The 17,064-nt window shown below is 44.7% G+C and overlaps 1 protein-coding gene across 3 annotated transcripts in view; it reads right to left on the minus strand.

Annotated features, from left to right (window-relative positions):
• Positions 1-386: 386 nt before the first annotated feature.
• The window catches only part of SIL1 (SIL1 nucleotide exchange factor), a 61,774-nt gene continuing 45,096 nt past the window's right edge, over positions 387-17,064 (minus strand). For 2 of the 3 annotated variants that reach the window (XM_089477879.1, XM_089477881.1), the window contains exons 9-10: positions 7,341-7,505; positions 387-822 (exon numbers count right to left, since the gene is read on the minus strand). In XM_089477879.1, coding sequence (XP_089334005.1) covers positions 469-822; positions 7,341-7,505 — 519 coding nt within the window. In that variant the 3' untranslated portion in view covers positions 387-468. The remainder of the gene's footprint in view (positions 823-7,340; positions 7,506-17,064) is intronic. The other variant, XM_089477880.1, reaches the window with a different exon arrangement.

A 17,064-nucleotide genomic window follows, 5' to 3' on the forward strand; every position in this document is an offset into this window, starting at 1 on the left:
AACAAATAAAGCAATCAGATATGCTCCCACCCGTGGCCAAAAAATTGATTTTTCACCCTCGGCCCAAACATTTATTTCAATTGACATGGGTAAGACAAGATAGGAGCCTTGTTCCAGCTGATTTCAGACTGCCTTACTTATTTGTAAAGACAATTTCTCTTGGAACGTAGTTGTTAGCTTTTTTTAAAAAAGTGATAGAAATAAAAGATGCTCCCTTTTCTGACACAACTTTAGTAGGTGCACCTGCATCCTGTTGTAAGGCAGGTATTTCTGGAAATTAGTTCCAGGAATAAAACATAGTATGAATTGCTAATATGAAAGTAGGCTCTCTTTCCCTCTGTAATGGGCTTACTTACCACTTCAAAGGATTACACAAAGCCAAAAGGTTGGTTCAATGGTTTTATTATGCAAAACTCTTTCCAAATTGACCAGTGAATTTCAACATCTCTCCAAGGCTGCAGAAGTCCTTTATTTCAGCTGCTGGGCAATGCTATTTATGGAGCTAAGGAGTTCCTTAAAATAGCCATCTTCCTCTCCTTCCTTTTGTTCTTCTGCTGCCAGCTCTTCATACTCTTGGCGGAGGAGGCTCAGCGTGTGGGCGAGGCTGTGATCGTGGGAGTAGCTCTCCCTGCAGAAAGCCAGCAGCACGTGCACAGTCTTGAGAACCTTCTCCCTGGTGTCATGTTCAGGCATTCTCAGGAGATTGGAAATAATGGCACACCAGCCCTGCTCCACAATGGCAGGGACCAAGGCCACTTGGCTGTACTGCTCAACCCTCTCGCGGACCTGATTGTTGTCGTCAAGCGGTTCCTTGTGCAACAGCTGTAACCAAATTCCCCAAAATTATTATTAATGCTAGTACTCCTCACTTCCTATTATATATATATATTCACCAGACCTTGGAAACAATTCCTTTTTTGGACTACCACTCCCATGATCCCACAATCAGTATGACCACTGGCCCCATTGGCTGGAGGATTCTGGGACCTCTAGTCCAAGAGGGGCTTGGAAGCCAAAGCTGCCACCCTTGCCATCTAGAAGGGGCCATGATCACTGAGGGTCTCAGGGGGCTGCAATCAAACAAGAGTTAGAAAGAAAGAAAGAAAGAGACAGGGAAAAAAGAAAGCGAAATAATGTTCTTGTTCTGAATTTGAAGTTGTCTTACTTATAGCAGTTTCCCATTTCACTGCATGGCACTGCATTATCAGACCTTGCCAATTCTTATTCCAGTATTTTATCACCAGTAACCATACTTTTTCTATTTCAGTTAATGAGTTGTTTTTCAAGCTACAGGTAAGTTTGTCTAATTCAATCATATTTATCAATTTAATTAACCATTCTTCAGTTGAAGGCGTTATCTTTTCTTTCCAGTATTTAACTAAAAGAATACGTGCAGCTGTCACCATATATAAAATTAGCTTCCAGTATTCCTTTTCATCTGCTTTCTCTAAGACTGAAGTCATATTAAGCAAGAATAGTTCAGGGCGCATAGGGATGCATTTTCCTATGCGTAACAAGTAACTTTACTAAGCTCTAGCTTTCATTTAAATATGGGTTGAGAAACCTCTAGCCCTCCAAATGTTGCAGGGCTCCATCTCCCATCAGCCACAGCAGGCAATTATCAAGGATGATGAGTGCACCAGTACAGGTCACACGTTCCCCACCCTGACTTACAGGAAGATTGCAACCTCCTATGCCTTAGGGTCTCCATAAGTCAAAATCTACTAGGAGACACACAACAATACCTGTTTTTATTGAAAGAAGCAAGACCTGACTTTCAGCTTCTCGTGAGTATGCAATAGGGAGGGGTGAGAGAAATATTCTCTGATTCATTCCAATATACTGTTAGCTGAAGAATCTTTAAAATGTAATTTTCTACTCGTAAGAGTAGATACCACACAAAATGAAAAAAGACACAGACAAACCCAAATGGGTAGCATTGTGGCTGAATAGAAGAGTCAAAGAGGTGCTAAAAGATAATGCTTCATTTGTATAGGATGCCTTGCCAAAATGAAGAAAATAAAAAAGAGAAAAACTCTGACAACCAAATGCAACTTGACTATAAAAGCAAGCTGAGGAACAAATTGCTTTAAAATGTAAAAATCTATTATTGCTGGGGATGGGGGAGAGTCATTTAGAAATAAGAAATCAGCCAGAGATAGTGAAAGTATTTGATGACTCAAGTAGAAAAAGGAAGGGAAAGGAAAGCTTTATTCATTATTTATATTAGCTTTCACTGCTCAAGCTATTAAGATGGACACAAGCACACACAGATATCCTGGCCTGAACCATTGTTAGCAAGTGGTGTAGGGCAAGTAGGTAATGTTTAGACTTCGTGCTTTTACACACGCAGATGCCCATGCACACACGCACCTCACTTATTTCAAAATGTGGTAAACAAAACCTGATGCATACTTCCACCACCACCCCTTCTTCTACCTCTGGGAGGTCCCTGGTTTTCTGCCTCCAAGTCCTTTGAGTGCATCAGAAATGCAATAAATGTCTGACAAAGATGACCAAGTAGATGAAACACCGAAAAGGAGCAACAACCAGGACTGGATGGTGTTTATTCAAGGGCTCTTTAACTATGCAGAACCCCATTGTATGCCAAAAGTCAATGTGAAGATGAGGGTGGTGGACAGAACTACTCCCTGTCCCCATCGCAGCATCTGGACACTACAGTGGGCTTAAGCTTGCCATATCCCGATTTCTGCCGGGATTTTCACGGTTTTTAACCATTTTGAAAGCCCCGTCCCAAGTTTGAAGCCAGTCCCGGCTCCTGGCACCCACCTCCTCCTCCTCTGCCTCCTCCTTTGCTGCCACACTTTTAGCAGTGCTTTTGAGCCAGACGGCTCAAGGAGGGTGGGACCTCCACTACGGGACGAGCCACGCAGGGCATAGCCAGCCGGCTGGGCCCCAAAGGAGGAGGCCTTGTCACTGTGAGGCCTCCGCCAATGACTCCTCTGCCATGCAGGGACTAGCTGGCTGGCCGGCCGCCTCAACATTTTTTTTTACAAAATCATTGTAAGTCATTTTGAGTCTCAATCTAGAAAAAAATATTTATTTACTTGCATTACTGAATGAAAAGTTCACAACAATATATTGTTGCTGGAAAAATCAACTCCACATGCCTTTCCCATTACCCTGGTGAGTGCAGCTAAGGTGAGAGAGAACAGCAGATCTGAGAGGCAGCATGTGTGTGTTTGGGAGCACCACTAGCTTGTATTGTGGCAAAAGCTCAACATAACACAAAAGGATGTTATTCAAGAGGTACTAAGCTTGAGGATATCAGTAACAGCAACTTCTCTTCCCAGCCCTGCCCTCGTTTTCCATCTAAATGTATCCTGACATTATTTAATACTGTTGCTTTATCTCTTGCCCTCAGTGGAAACAAAAGTTAGAATTATTCTCGCTTTCCTTTCCAGGGGCCAGTTAAAACACTTTGAAATAGTATCAACAAATGAGATTACTGAGGTTGATTGTTTTTTGGAAACCACAACTGTAGCAGAAATGGGGCCTGAATGTCTTTATTAAACAGACTAGACTTCTGCTTTTAATGCTCTTTGGGCCCCCTGGAGAAGTAATCAAAATCATAAATGACTATCCAAATATGATATTGTCAAAAAAGGAGGAGGGAGCAGCAGCCCACAGGGGAAAGATAAAAGTAAGGGCTACAAATACCAGCAAAATGCTCAAAACGTATTTGTTTTCAATGCAGCGTGCATTAAAAATACCTCCTGCACTGCACAATGGCAGTCAGCGACTGTGCTGTATAGTATCCCATCTAATCTTAGTCACATGTTTTCATGTAATCTCTATGAAACATACAGGGATGGGAAGAACGAGGGTTGGGGATCCTTTGTTTGCCGTAAAGAAACCCACGCACTTAAGCTGCTGCATAACAAGGTACAGCTTCTCAAGTGAATCAGGCTTCTGCAGAAGTCTTTAACAAGAAGAAATGGAAGAGAATTGTTTGTAGCAATTTCTCTTTGGATTTTACTCACCTTTCCATCTTTTATGTCTTGTTAATGTATGTCTTGTAAGTTACTAGGGCAATTTGTGCAAGTCTACGTGTAAATAAGACACACAACATTCAACAAGTTTTATGATTAGCCTTGCACAGGACGGGGTCCAAGTAGTTCTGATATATACTATTTTGGACACAGGAAACAAAAAGGCTGTTTTCAGCCTTTTCAGAGCCTTTGTGCTGGGGAAGGTGAGGAGATACTATTGCATGGCAGTCAACAGTCATTATTACTCTCTTTGAGTGAATGAATGTGGGCCTGGTGATAGCTTCTGATCAGTTAGTTTTGCAATAATATTTAAGACCATCCTTTGAAAAAACCAAAGTAAGCCTCCAAATGTGACACTGTTGCAACAGACAGGTGTCTATTTCGGCAAGTGACTGAATTGTGACTATTGGCAAATGCCTTAGTTCACTCAGTGACCCAAGTGTTCTTGGGACCTTGGGGTGGATGCCCATCTCCATAGGCATTCCACATTATCCTTAAATTTAAAAAATTTCAAAAGATTGAAATTAACTAAACCAGATATTGGTTGCTGTCTCTCCTGACCTATTTTATTAGTCTGTGGTTTCCATGCAGTTGGGAAGGGGCTTCAATTGGGTATGGATGGGATAAAGGGGGGGAGGGACTTCTCCCACTGCTACATTATGCTGTACAATAATCCAGCTTTTCCTTCTTGATCAGGGTTAAGGCCAAAGAGGTAAAAAGAGGAAGGAGGAGGAGGAGTGAAGGGAGAAGCTGCACCTCTTGTTTGATAGAAATCATCATCTGGACTCAGCCCAGAAGCTCAGTTCCCTCAGTAGAACTCCCACATGGGCCCTGCCAGCCAGCCAGCCATCTGGCTCAGCTTATGAAGTAAAAGGTTGCTTACAACATGTAGTTGCCAGATCCAGAACACAATGGGAGCCTGTATCCTTTCTTTAAAGAAGAAGAAAAAAGCATTTCTTTGCTTCACTTGGCAGCCTCCTGTGTTAATTGCTATATATGTGCTTCATTAATTAGATCCTAATCACAAGAGTCTCCTTACTACTATATTATAATTAAGGAAGAGTGTTTCTCTGGGTTGAAAAGAGCAAAGTCAAGGCAAATCAGCCAAATTATAGGAGGATGTGCATGGGGAACACATCCTGCTCCCTCAAGCAATGCAACACTCAGTGTGCAACAGAGAAGTTTGAGTGTAACATCTTCCCTCCAAGATACTCCACCAGCCATAGGGTGTGTGGCCAAGTATGCTGAGGGTAACAGTTGAACTCAGCACCTAACCCAATGGGAAAGAAGAAGAAGAAAGCAGTTTTCCACAGAGCCAGAAGGCAAGTGAGACCTGGAGCCTCAAGGCAAGGCAAAAAATATACTTACTCAGATGCTCTGCAAAACTTTGCAGGTCTGCCTTCTTTTGAACTCACTCAATCAGAAGATGGACATTTATGGATGTCCAGATGTTGAGGAGTTACAACTAGAGCGTGAGAAGCTACATTTACAAACTAATTCACTCAAGATATATTCCCAAGGGCCAAAAAATTAGTTGTTCACTCATGTGCATTATAGCTGCATTATTTTCCCTCAAAAAGGGGGGCTCTTTACTTTAAGTTGGCAACACCTGTTGTAGCTATTAGTCCTAGCTGAAGAAGGGCACTGTGTGATGGTGAAAGAAGACAGGAGCTCCAACAAAGGTAGGTAGCACCCAAGTTAATCAGCAACAAATTTCACTTAGTAGGAGATGGGCAGATCCTGCTGCACCTGCTTATGAAATCACCTCCTTCTAAACCAAACCTTCCAACAGGTGACTACCAATAATGTACTGCACATCCTCAATTTTATCTCTGTGTGAAAGCATCACACAAAGCGCAGGAAGAGGCAGTCTATAAATAGAATAATACATTCAGGGGATGGCCTCTAATTTGTAAGTTATTAAGAATGCAGTCTGCCAAATGCAGCCATCCATGTCAGTGATGAAGATTTCCCTCTTAAGAGGATCTGGGGAACAGTCAGTCATCTACACAAAGCTAAATGATTATCACAACAGAAACAGGAAAGCATGTGCAAGCAAGAACTGACACAGCACAGTGACCAAGAAACTGAGGCCCGTTTTGCGGCGCCCCCGTCACGTGCTAGGGGTTGGCCGAGGACCTAGCATCCACACCGGCCTCACCCCTAGCACGTGACGGGGGCATAAAATTGGCGGCGCCCTATACACATGGGTGCTGCCATTTTTATGTGCTGGACGCATAGCGTCCGCACGTTGCACCCCAGATATGACACCACAAGTGCGCAAGTAGCGCCTCGCTGCGTCCCATCCGGGGTGCAAGAAGAAGTGCCATTTTGGGGCTTCTTTTTGCTCCGCGAGGGAGCCGCGCGGTTTGGCTGCTGTGGCTCCCTCACAGAGCAACCGGCAGCGGCGCGAGACCGCCCGTTTTGGGCGGTCTGTAACGCGCCTGAGTCCCTAGTTTGCATCTTATCTTTGCCACAGTTTACCTTACCTTGCCCTTTGGCAAGTAGCCCTCTCTCAGCCTCCCTTTTGCAAACTAGGGGTAAGTGATATTTAGCCTACTTTACAGTGTTATTACAAGGGCTATGTGTAATGTTGACTACTTTTGGCAAGTGCCAATAGAACAGGAGCCCAAATTGGGCCACGGATAAACAAGAGTGAGGTCTGAATGCTTCAGGAAATCCCAAAGTTTGCAGACTTACAAAACTTATTAGCCAAAATCCCATTACTAGCCCCAACCAGAATCATGGAATCAAGTCAAGAATTGTAAGTCAACACTTTTGTAAGTCCCATTGAGCTAAATCAGTAAATCCTAGTCAAGATTAGCAACTAGATTTGGTTCTACTGAAACGCATTCACAGATAAAGATGGGCCACCACAGCTAATTTAATGCTCCCCATGGGCTTGCACTCTGCAAAACTGCTTAATAACAAAACTCACTGCCTTGATTTCTAATTCTTCCAGGTGAAATCCACTTGTGGAAAATTGCTAAGATGGAACATGGTGGATCACACAAAGGGGGCCCTTTTTAACAACCAGAAGGTGGGATATAAATAATGCAATATGAAAAATCAAATGATGGAAAGGACTCTGCAGCTTTTTGCTCTGGAACCTAGAATGTCAGCTCACTGTGAGCTGTGTCTCACTTTTCAGGCTCCATCATTCCATTTCCCCATCAGCATTGTTCCATCAGTGCTAAGAATACAGTCCTGCTCTTTCTGCAAATTGGAGGGCTTTGATGCATTTCATACTCCAATGATGATACTTGACCCATCCCTGTGTATTCATGCCTATTCTAAAGCCTGTGGAGTGTTAACAAGCTCTTTTACCTTTTCCACCATTAAGTCATGCAGAAGTGTCACAACACGAACATGTAATGTCTCCATTCCTTTTTCTGTGCAGAGATCTCTGAGTACCTGAAGACCTCCCAGCTTAAGGAACTGCTGCTGAGCATAGGGAAAGTGGCGTAGCATTGATGACAAGGCAAAGAGAGCCTGGAAACAAAAAGAAAACCAAATAATCTACCTGGTCCATCAGTACTTTCCTGTGCAGTATATTTAGCCCATACCCAAACATTTCCCTCATATCTGACAAAACCCATTTCTATATTCCCATTACAGTTTTATTTGCATGGATTCATGGAGGGAGAATCTGAAGAATCCAGTGGTTAAAACAACTTGATTTTCTCCCTTTGGGGCACCAATTTCAGGGGGCTGGTATGATCTGATGCATGACACACTATGATACAAAGGTTAAAAAAAAAAGACTTACAGAACAGACAAAAATCTGGCTTGAATCCAGAGCTCCCACAAGCTGAACTACCCTCACAAGACATTTTTGCTGAAGGTAGGATGTGGGGACCAATTCTCACCCACCTCCCCACTGCTGTGTATCTTAAAAAGCAAATCTAGAGGACAGAGACATCCTGTAGAGCAGAGTGGGAGGCAGCACAGAAAGAAATGGCTCAAATCACCTTCCTCTTCCTTAGCAGGAATCTTCACTGGATCTAAGGCCCTTCCCTCTGTAGAAGTGCCCTCCTGGCTTCTAATTTGGGCTTTTTGATATATTTTCATTGGGGGCACATAGCTGTTTACAAGATGCATTACCAGCCTGTCTAATATGTTTTTCTCTCTGGTGAACGTGCAATGTTTGAAAGAAAGAAGCAGGCCTGTGAAATCTTAAGGGGAAAGTGTGCCTGAGAGAGGCAGGCAGCAGACTTCATCTCTATCTATCCCCTGCTAGGATACACAATGGACATGCTGGAAACCAGGGTTTGAAAAGGTGATTCCACCCCCCTCCCCATACAACTCAGAGGGCTCATTCCCATTATGATAATATACGAATCTTGACATGAGTTATATGGACCTAGTGCCCACTGGAACTCGAATCTGATCCTCATTTGATCGATTCCAGTGGGAAAAACCCATGGCAAATGTCAAAAGCCTGGGGTATTTAGGTAGCCATTTTTTAGCAGTTCTTTTCAGAAGCTTCGATCCCAACCCGCATCCACTAAGTGGGAATGCCAGTTCGAGATTGATTATTTCAGAGGAGAGGGGCAAATGGCAGAGAGATGTGTGTCTTCCATCCCAGAGATGTCACACACACACACACACACACACGTGCCGCCTTTTTTAAAAACAAAAAACAAAAATAAAACTAATCGCAAAATTGATAGATTGGCAAAGCAGCGAGTCGCTGCTAAGCCACTCTACCTATTTTGCCATTAAATTTTATTTAGGGGGGGGGAAGGCTCCCATGCCCTCCTCCTCCTCATGCCAGGCCCCAAGCCTCCCATCATCCCCCTCCTCCTCTTGCCTCCTTCTTTCTCCTTCATCCTCTTCCTCCTCCTCATGCCAGGACCCAAGACTCCCATCATCCCCCTCCTCCCATTTCCTTCTTCTTCCTCCTCCTCCTTCTTGCGCCAGGACCCAAGACTCTCATCATCCCCCTCCTCTTGCCTCCTTCTTCCTTCTCCATCCTCCTCCTCCTCCTCGCACTGGCACCTAAGCTCCCCCCATTTTCCTCCAGAGCCCCCTCTTCCTTTCCTACCGGGTCACTGACCCTTCCTCCATCATCATTCTCCTCCTCCTGCCTCTTCCTCCCCCTTGCACTGCTCTGACCCTTCATTGTTTCTGAGCATCACACTCTTTCAGCCTCGGGTCACCCTCTCTCAGCCTCCAACCCCCCAATTTCCAAGCCGGGCAGCTGCTTACATCACAGATTATTTACAGGGGATTCTGAAGCTGCGCTGCCAGTAGGGATGACAATCGGGGTAAACTAAATTGCTTGGACGGGGGTAAGGAAAAGATCCCCTTCATAACTGGAGGCCTTTTGGGTTCACTTTCAAACCCAGGGCAGAAGTAAATCAGGAAGCGATTCATCCTGCCAGTAGGAATGACCCCAAAGAATCTCTGGGCTGGCATGCCTGATATAGTTCAAAAAAGTAACTTTTCCAAGCTGTAAGAGAAACACAAGTAGGAAACAGCTCTTGTTAGAAATCCTTCCCACTTTATCAGAAATCTTTCCATACTCAGTTTTGGCTCCTGTGTCCATATTATAAAACATGGCAACAATTTCCAGTGATTAGGGTTCCAGAAATCAGAACTACTGGTTTGTCTTCACATCAATCTGACCTTCAAGGAGACAATTTTCTGAGCAGGTCTGAGCAGAGAACATTTCTTCCCTTTCCAGTTTAGTTTGTTTCTCTATTGCATCCTCTCCAATAGTACAGAGGATGAGCCTTCTTCTTTATCTAGACTACAGCAATGACATCTGGTGATGTTTCAATTCCCATGGCATCACAAATGAATGAAAAATAAATCTCTACGGTGTCCTCACAGTACCAGAAGTCTGATACGTGCAAGTATCTCTCTTCTTCTTAAATGCTAATGGAAAGAGCATTCTAGCTAGTGCTGACCTGTTCTCTCTTTTAGTCAAGGAAGGGCTAGAAAGGAATACTGCAGAGGGAACTTGACATCTGCCTAGCCTGCCAGTTTTTCATCCAAACCGCTTCCTGATTTTTTAAAGCACAACTCGGGCACAGATTAGAACTCCCCTTTATTTATTCTTATTTTTATTTTTGCTTTGCATGATAATTTGAAGGTCAGTGAAGACCTATAAACCTTACTCCACTTAGTCACTGTCTTCCAACATTCCAACCCTCTTCCATGCTGTTAAATGCTGGACATTTCCCCTCTGCACAAATTCAACTCTCTCTTGCAAAAAACCAACGAACCAAACAATATTCACTTGTTGCCATGGCACCCATATGGCACCCATATATGTTTCCTGTGGTGTGCCAGAGGAGAGACTGAGGAATAGCATGGCTCGGATCTCTTAAAACTCCAAGGGAAAACCAATGTACGTCAGCCCACACTGCATTTACCAAGGAGCTTCTATACAGCAACTCAAAGCAGTGTGATGTGGTGGCTAGCCACTAGAGCGTTTAGTGGGGATTATGAAAATCCAGGTTTAAGCCCCCCACTGAGCCATAAAACCTTCTGGCAGACTTTGGGCCAGTCACCCTCTACATCGTAGGGTTGTTGTAAAAATAAAGCGGGGAGTACAAGAGCTGTGCAGGAGGGTATAGCTACAGGGTATAGCTACAGGGATAGCAATATGTGGGCACTGCCTTCCTCTAAGTAAGAATTTGCCATCCAATGAAAGTTTCCTTCAGTTTTCAAATTTCTAGCATTGCAGCAACTTAAAACTTCAGTTGAGTATTTAAGAAGCATCCAAGCAAAAGAGACAGACATAGCAAGAGAATGTGGGGAGAGCAGGTATAAGAGTTTTAAGTGTGTTTCAATGTCTCCATAGACATTTGAGAGCCAGAGGCAAATTTCATTGGTGGGGCAGAATTCTTGTTTGGGAAGGAAATGCTCTCATTTTGCCACCTCCACCCCTGAAGCTATAGCCCATCTACGTGTGAGGTTCTGTACTCACCGGAGAAAAGTCAAGATATAAATGAAATTACCTGTCCATCTCCTACAAGCCCTCCCAATGATGCACATACAGATACTTCCTTGACTGCACCATGTTGCTGGAAGATAGAAGCATCAAGCAGGGAAACCCTCCAGGCAGGCTGCTTTGCCAGTGGATACACAGTGCCAAGGCAGGACTAGGGTGACCCTAGAGTTCTAAGCAGGTTGATTTTTTTCATGCAAAGTAAACATATCAGGACACACAGCACATTTCCCTGCCTTTCCCTAGGCCAGCATTGCCATCATTCTCCTTATATGAAGAGCGATTTTATGAAGACAGGACCCTCCTTGGTGTGTTCATGTGATCCAAAACACCAGTCTTCCTGCATTCTGGAATTCACACAGAGTATCTCTACAAGTAATAGGAGGCTCTTCTTTTCACCAGGTTGCTCTCCATGTGAGAAGACTGATGTAAAAACACAAGGAATATGTGAGGGTAACAAATATCCCCACCTTGCACAGAAAGGAACACCTGCATAGGCCTAAAGATAAGTCAACACAGGCCTAAAACCCCTCAGAGCAGTTAAAATTCCCCTGGCTACTCAGAGCAGAACAAGAACTGATCCTCAACAGTTGTCTTCCTCCAAAGTGAGCAGGATGGGAATGCAAGGTGTTAGCAAGTCCTTATTCATAAGTCTGCCTATAGTGTTCCCTGTGGTACTACAGAGTGTGTGCTGCAACCTGAGAAAGTAGCCAGCGGAACATGCAGAGTGAACATGCTCAAAGCAATTTGCAGGAAAAGCCCTCCAGGGTTATGTGCTGAAGTGTGATTAGCAAAAAGCAACGGGAAGGAAAGAGGCGGTTACAGCCCTTACTCCTCCCTTGCCAATTTTTGGACACTGCTAAGAATGTTAGGCAGAGATGAACCACTCCCCCCACCATGTGAAAAACTATATGGCAAGAACGTAGCTGTGGAAAACAGGAGGAGGCAAATTCTCCTGTCCACCATTCTTTCCTTTAGGACACAAGCAGAGTGCTTTGTAAGATTAAGAGTACACTCCACACAGCTTTCAGGGAGATGCTATAAACATTTTTCTGCAAGCACAGCTTTATATAAGGGTCTGCACTGAGAAAGGGATTTTCCCTCAGGAAGCATTTTCCTCTTACATGAACATACCATCAGTCTTGCTTCTTTTTCTGAGGCACACACACTCATCCAGAGAAGCTCCGGGGTTTTAAAACACAGCTAAAGGCTAATATATTCCAGGGCACCCTTGTTAATATGTCGACAGCACAGCCTTGATTACACTGACACAGAGTGCATAATGAATAAAGACAAGGAGGAGGTAGGTTTACTTGATGATTGCAAAGGGTTGCTATATTCAGAGCCTGGAAAAGTTAAGGGGGGAAACAATAGATACCAGAATTCCCCAGACATGGGCGTTAAGTGGGGATGCTGTGAGTTGTCATCCAGAAAGAGTAACTTGTCCAAACTGCAGCTGAATGAGAAAACGATGACTGTAGCTTCTAGAGGAACTGTAAACATTTGTGATCAACAACATCTTTGCTATTCTGCCTGATAAGGGTAAATGGATCTCACGCCTCAAAGAGCAAATTGATCACCGAAGAGCCAGTGAAGAACCAAGCCTCCAGCTCTCAATCAGTCTGTCCCATACATTGAGCTAGGGGCCTTTATCAAGGCTTTGTCCCCTGAAAAAAAAACCAACATCAAATATTGGTCACGGCTGGAGGCGGATTACTGAGCTGCATGAAGCAATTATCTCATTCCCCAAATGTCTACTCCGATGTTTGTTAGACTCTGATATTCAGGCCTGCCAGTGGAATCAGTTTTCTTTTTGACAGTCCATATTATGCTGGACAATCTGCCCTGCAGTCCTGTAAACTGTGCTATGCTAGCTTCATCTCCCCCTTTAGAAAGCTTCAGAACTATGATAACATCACAAAAGCCTAGACCCAGCAAATGGCAATGCAACCCAGCAAAGGGTCAGTTAACAAGAAATTGCCCCTCATCATTATTCCAGCTGTATTCATCTTAAGCAGCAGCACATGGTGGCACCATATGTCCTTTGTCCCTTCTATCAAAGCTTTCCATGGCCCTCCTGCAATCCAACCCCAAATCTCTCCACTGGTCTGACTCAATACAGTCAGCCCCCATCCATGGCTTTGACTTTTGCCAATTTGATTATTCACAGATTTGATTAATATGTTTTCTCTAGGAATCTCTAAGTCCTCCAGCATGACTCTATGGTCAACTTCTGCCAAAGGTTATGCTGAAGGCCCTAGATGTAGTGGTTCTCAACCTTTAGCCCTCCAGATGTTTTGGACTTCAGTTCCCATAATTCCTGACTATTGGCCAAGTTGGCTGAGGCTTAGTTTCCAAAGGCAGCCCCATGTAGAGTGCGTTGAGGTAGTCCAAACAGGATGTAATCAAGGCATGTGTCACCATAGTCAGAACTGATGTCTCAAAGAATGGGCACAGATGGTGCACAAGTTTTAATTCTGCAAATGCACTCCTGGCCACTCCTGAAACCTGGGCATCCAGGCTCAAAGTGGAGTCCAGGAGCACACCCAAGCTGCGAGCTTTAAATTTCAGGGGAAGGTAACTCCAGCACAGGCAAAGCCCCAATTCCCTATCCTGCCTTATGACTGACCAGGAGCACCTCTGTCTTGTCTGGATTAAGTCTGCATTTGTTTGCCCTCATCTAGTCCATTACTGACAGGAGACACTGGTTCAGCACAGAGATAGCTTCCTTGGAGCCAGATGGAAAGGAGAGACAGAGTTGAGTGTCATCTGCATATTGATCACACCACATCCCAGAACTCTGGATGACCTCTCCCAGTGGTTTCATGTAGATGTTAAATAACATGGGGGACAACACAGAACCCTGTGGGACTCTGCAGGCCAGGGGCCAAGAAGCATTCACCACTTCCTTTACCCACTTGGCCAGTCCCCCTTTAGCTGATTTCAGAAGCCAGGAGGGGCAAGGATCTAGTATGCAGGTGGTGGCTTTCACTTCTCCAAGGATCTTGTCAGCATCCTCAGGTTGCACAAATTGAAACTTATCCAATAATATGGGACAAGCAAATGCTAAGATTACATCTACTGGACCTGTCTCAACTATAGCATCCAAGTCAGAGTGAATCCGAGTGATTTTTGTCTCCAAAGTGACTTGCAAATTCTTCACAGCGAGCTGTCGAATGGTCTTTATTTCCTTCGTGGGGGCCAGAATGTAAAAGGCCCCTGACAACTCAAAACAGCTCTGTTGGATGACACTGTGCAGAAAGAATGGTGGCAGAGAAGTATAGTTTCTTTGCTGTTACCACTGCCATGGCATAAGCTTTCCAATAAGCTCTAGCCTGTGTTTAGTCAGATTCACTCCCAGTCTTCCGCCATCGTCGCTCTAGTCTCCGTCCCACTCATTTCATCATTGTCAGCTCCCTGGTAAACCGGGGGCACATCTGGCTGCATTTCATAGGAGCGGATGCTTAGGGGCAAGCCTTGGCCATTTCCCTATTCCAGAGATCAGCCACAACTTCGACAGGATCACATGCCAAGGCAGCAGGAAACTCCCCAAAAGCCATCAGGAATCCATCCAGATCCATAAACCTCCTGGGGTAGGAGGTTTAATCAGCCCCCCACCACTACAAAGCCTCTGAATCCCAGTGAGTCTAACTCCTACCAGGTAGTGATCAGTCCATGACAACAGAACTACAGAGTTCTTCCACTCCCAGATCACTATTATCCTGTCCTGAACAGACAAACAGCTCCAGAGTATGTCCCAGTACATGGGTGGCCTCAGATATTACTTGGGGCAGCCCCATGGTTGTCATGGCACACATGAAGTCCTGAGTTGTTCCTGACAGTGTAGTATCCACATGGATGGTGAAGTTCCCCACCACAATAAGCCAAGGGGACTCCGCTTCTGCAGAGACTAACTCTGTCAGCTCAGGCAGGGAGGCTGTTGTGCAATGGGGTGGGCGGTCTCTCTCTCTCTCTCTCTCTCTCTCTCTCTCTCTCTCTCTCTCTCTCTCTGGCTTTGCTTCGCGAACAAAGATTCAGGAAGGACTCATCCCGCGTTGGTGACTAAAAAGGCCAATTCGGGATAAACAGGTCCGGTTGCAGAAAGGTGGGCGGTACATCAACAAAATCCCTATTCTGTCCTAGCCATCCACCTTTAAATAAATATACACTGTGGGACAGGGACCTGATAAGGAAGATTGGATCCTAATAGACCACTGCAATTCCACCTCCCCATCCCCCAGGCCTCGCCTGCTGATGTACGGAAAACCCAGGTGGGCAAAACTAGGAAAGATTAGCTCCCCCAGCTTCATCCAGCCAGGTCTCCGTAATACAGGCCTGGTCGGCATGCTCATCCAGGATCAAGTCCTGGATCAGTGCTGTTTTACCATTCACTGACCCGCCACTGAGCAGCAGCATTTTCAGCCCAGGGGGCCAGCTGTCAAGGCTATACAGGTTATTTGAATAGGAAGTACCCTGTGTGTCTCCCTTCTACCACAGTGATACAACTGACTCCCCCTACCGTATCTCCAACTGCCCATTATTGTTATAAATCAGATGGTTATTGTTATAAATCCCTTTGGTGTCACTCCTTTCTGCGGCGGCTCCACCAGCAACACACCCGCTGCAGCAGGCACCCAGCTTTTATCCCCTTAGAAAGGGGACAGGCTGTCCTACATGGCTGTTTAGCCAGGAATTAGCTGGGTGCCAGGAGCCTGGTCCTGAAGGGAATGGCCTCTCAAAAGGCAACAGTCTTCCAGGTAAGGCTGCCAGCAGCCAACAGCAAGCAGGCAGGTACGCAGGCAGGCAGACTGTAAAGCTCTTCCTGGATGGTGGGGTGGCCTCTTCCTCCTCCCACATGCTGACATCCAATTCCCATGACCTTTGCTCCTCCTGCTCCCCCACACACCATCATTCAAATGTTTCTCTGCTCTTGAAAGAGCTCTTGTAGCACCTTTGAGACTAATTGAAAGAAAGAAGCTGGTAGCATGACTTGAGCCTACTTCTTCAGATGTATCCCTTTGCATACTGATTTTCCAAACTAACACAGCTATGTCTTTGAATCCTGCTCTTGAAAGACTTCTCTCTCATTAGCCTGTAGTCTTGAAAGGCTTTCTCAGAAAACCTGTATGATGCCATCACTTACTTCGTCTACAGCAAAATCTGTTTTTCCTGTACCTTTCTGACACCACCCATGGGTTCCCATGTCGCACTAGGAAGCCACTTTGGATGAAACTAAGCCAAAACACGTGCTGTGGAACTCACCATATTGTGCTTCTCTGTTTACTCTTTGCACTATCCTCATCCTCCCCTCTGTTATTTCCCCAATTGAGATCTAAAGAGAGTAAGCTCCTTAGTAGCAACCTGCCCCCCTCTTCTGTGAAGCATTGGACACACTGAGGGTGCTGCACACAAAAGCAGCTTTATAACTCTGCAGGCCAGAGCTCATTTAGCCAAATAGAAAGCAACATGTAGGCATGAAGCTGGATCTCAGCAGCTGCACACTGAGAGGATCTTTTGAAATCAATGAGCTTTGAGCCTCCCTGAAGTCCCATTGATGGCAATAGACCTACTTAAATGAGGATATAACCCAAAGGTGGGAATTAAACTACTCTCCAGATGTTATTAAGACTGCAAGTCCCAGCAGTCCTAGCCAGCACAACCAATAATTAGGAATGTTGGGAACTGCAATTCATCCACCAGGATGCACAATTCCTATCTCTGATGTAACCACTAATATAGCATCATTGCTAATGATGTAAGCCATCCTAGTCCTGAGTTCAAATTCCATCTGATTTCTGAATTGAGTGGGCAAAAATACATCACAGCCTCCTTTGCCTCAACACTTCCCACTCCCAATATCTATTACATGGGGATAACACTGATCAACTTTATTGAGTTGCCAAAGCATTGCTGAAATGGTTCATTCAGACATTTATAAGCTACATTCTCTATTGCTGAATGGCACTCAAAAGGACAGCCAAATTAAAACGAGAAACAATCCAGGACAAACATAAAAGCATCAATAAAACCTTAATAGAATAGCCAAATCAAATCTCAGCAACAAACTAGATCAAACAGCAATTTAAAATT

This window comes from Sceloporus occidentalis, unplaced genomic scaffold, assembly GCF_023333645.1.
Source record: "Sceloporus occidentalis isolate IW3139 unplaced genomic scaffold, rSceOcc1.0.p SCAF_12, whole genome shotgun sequence".
NCBI lineage: Eukaryota > Metazoa > Chordata > Lepidosauria > Squamata > Phrynosomatidae > Sceloporus > Sceloporus occidentalis.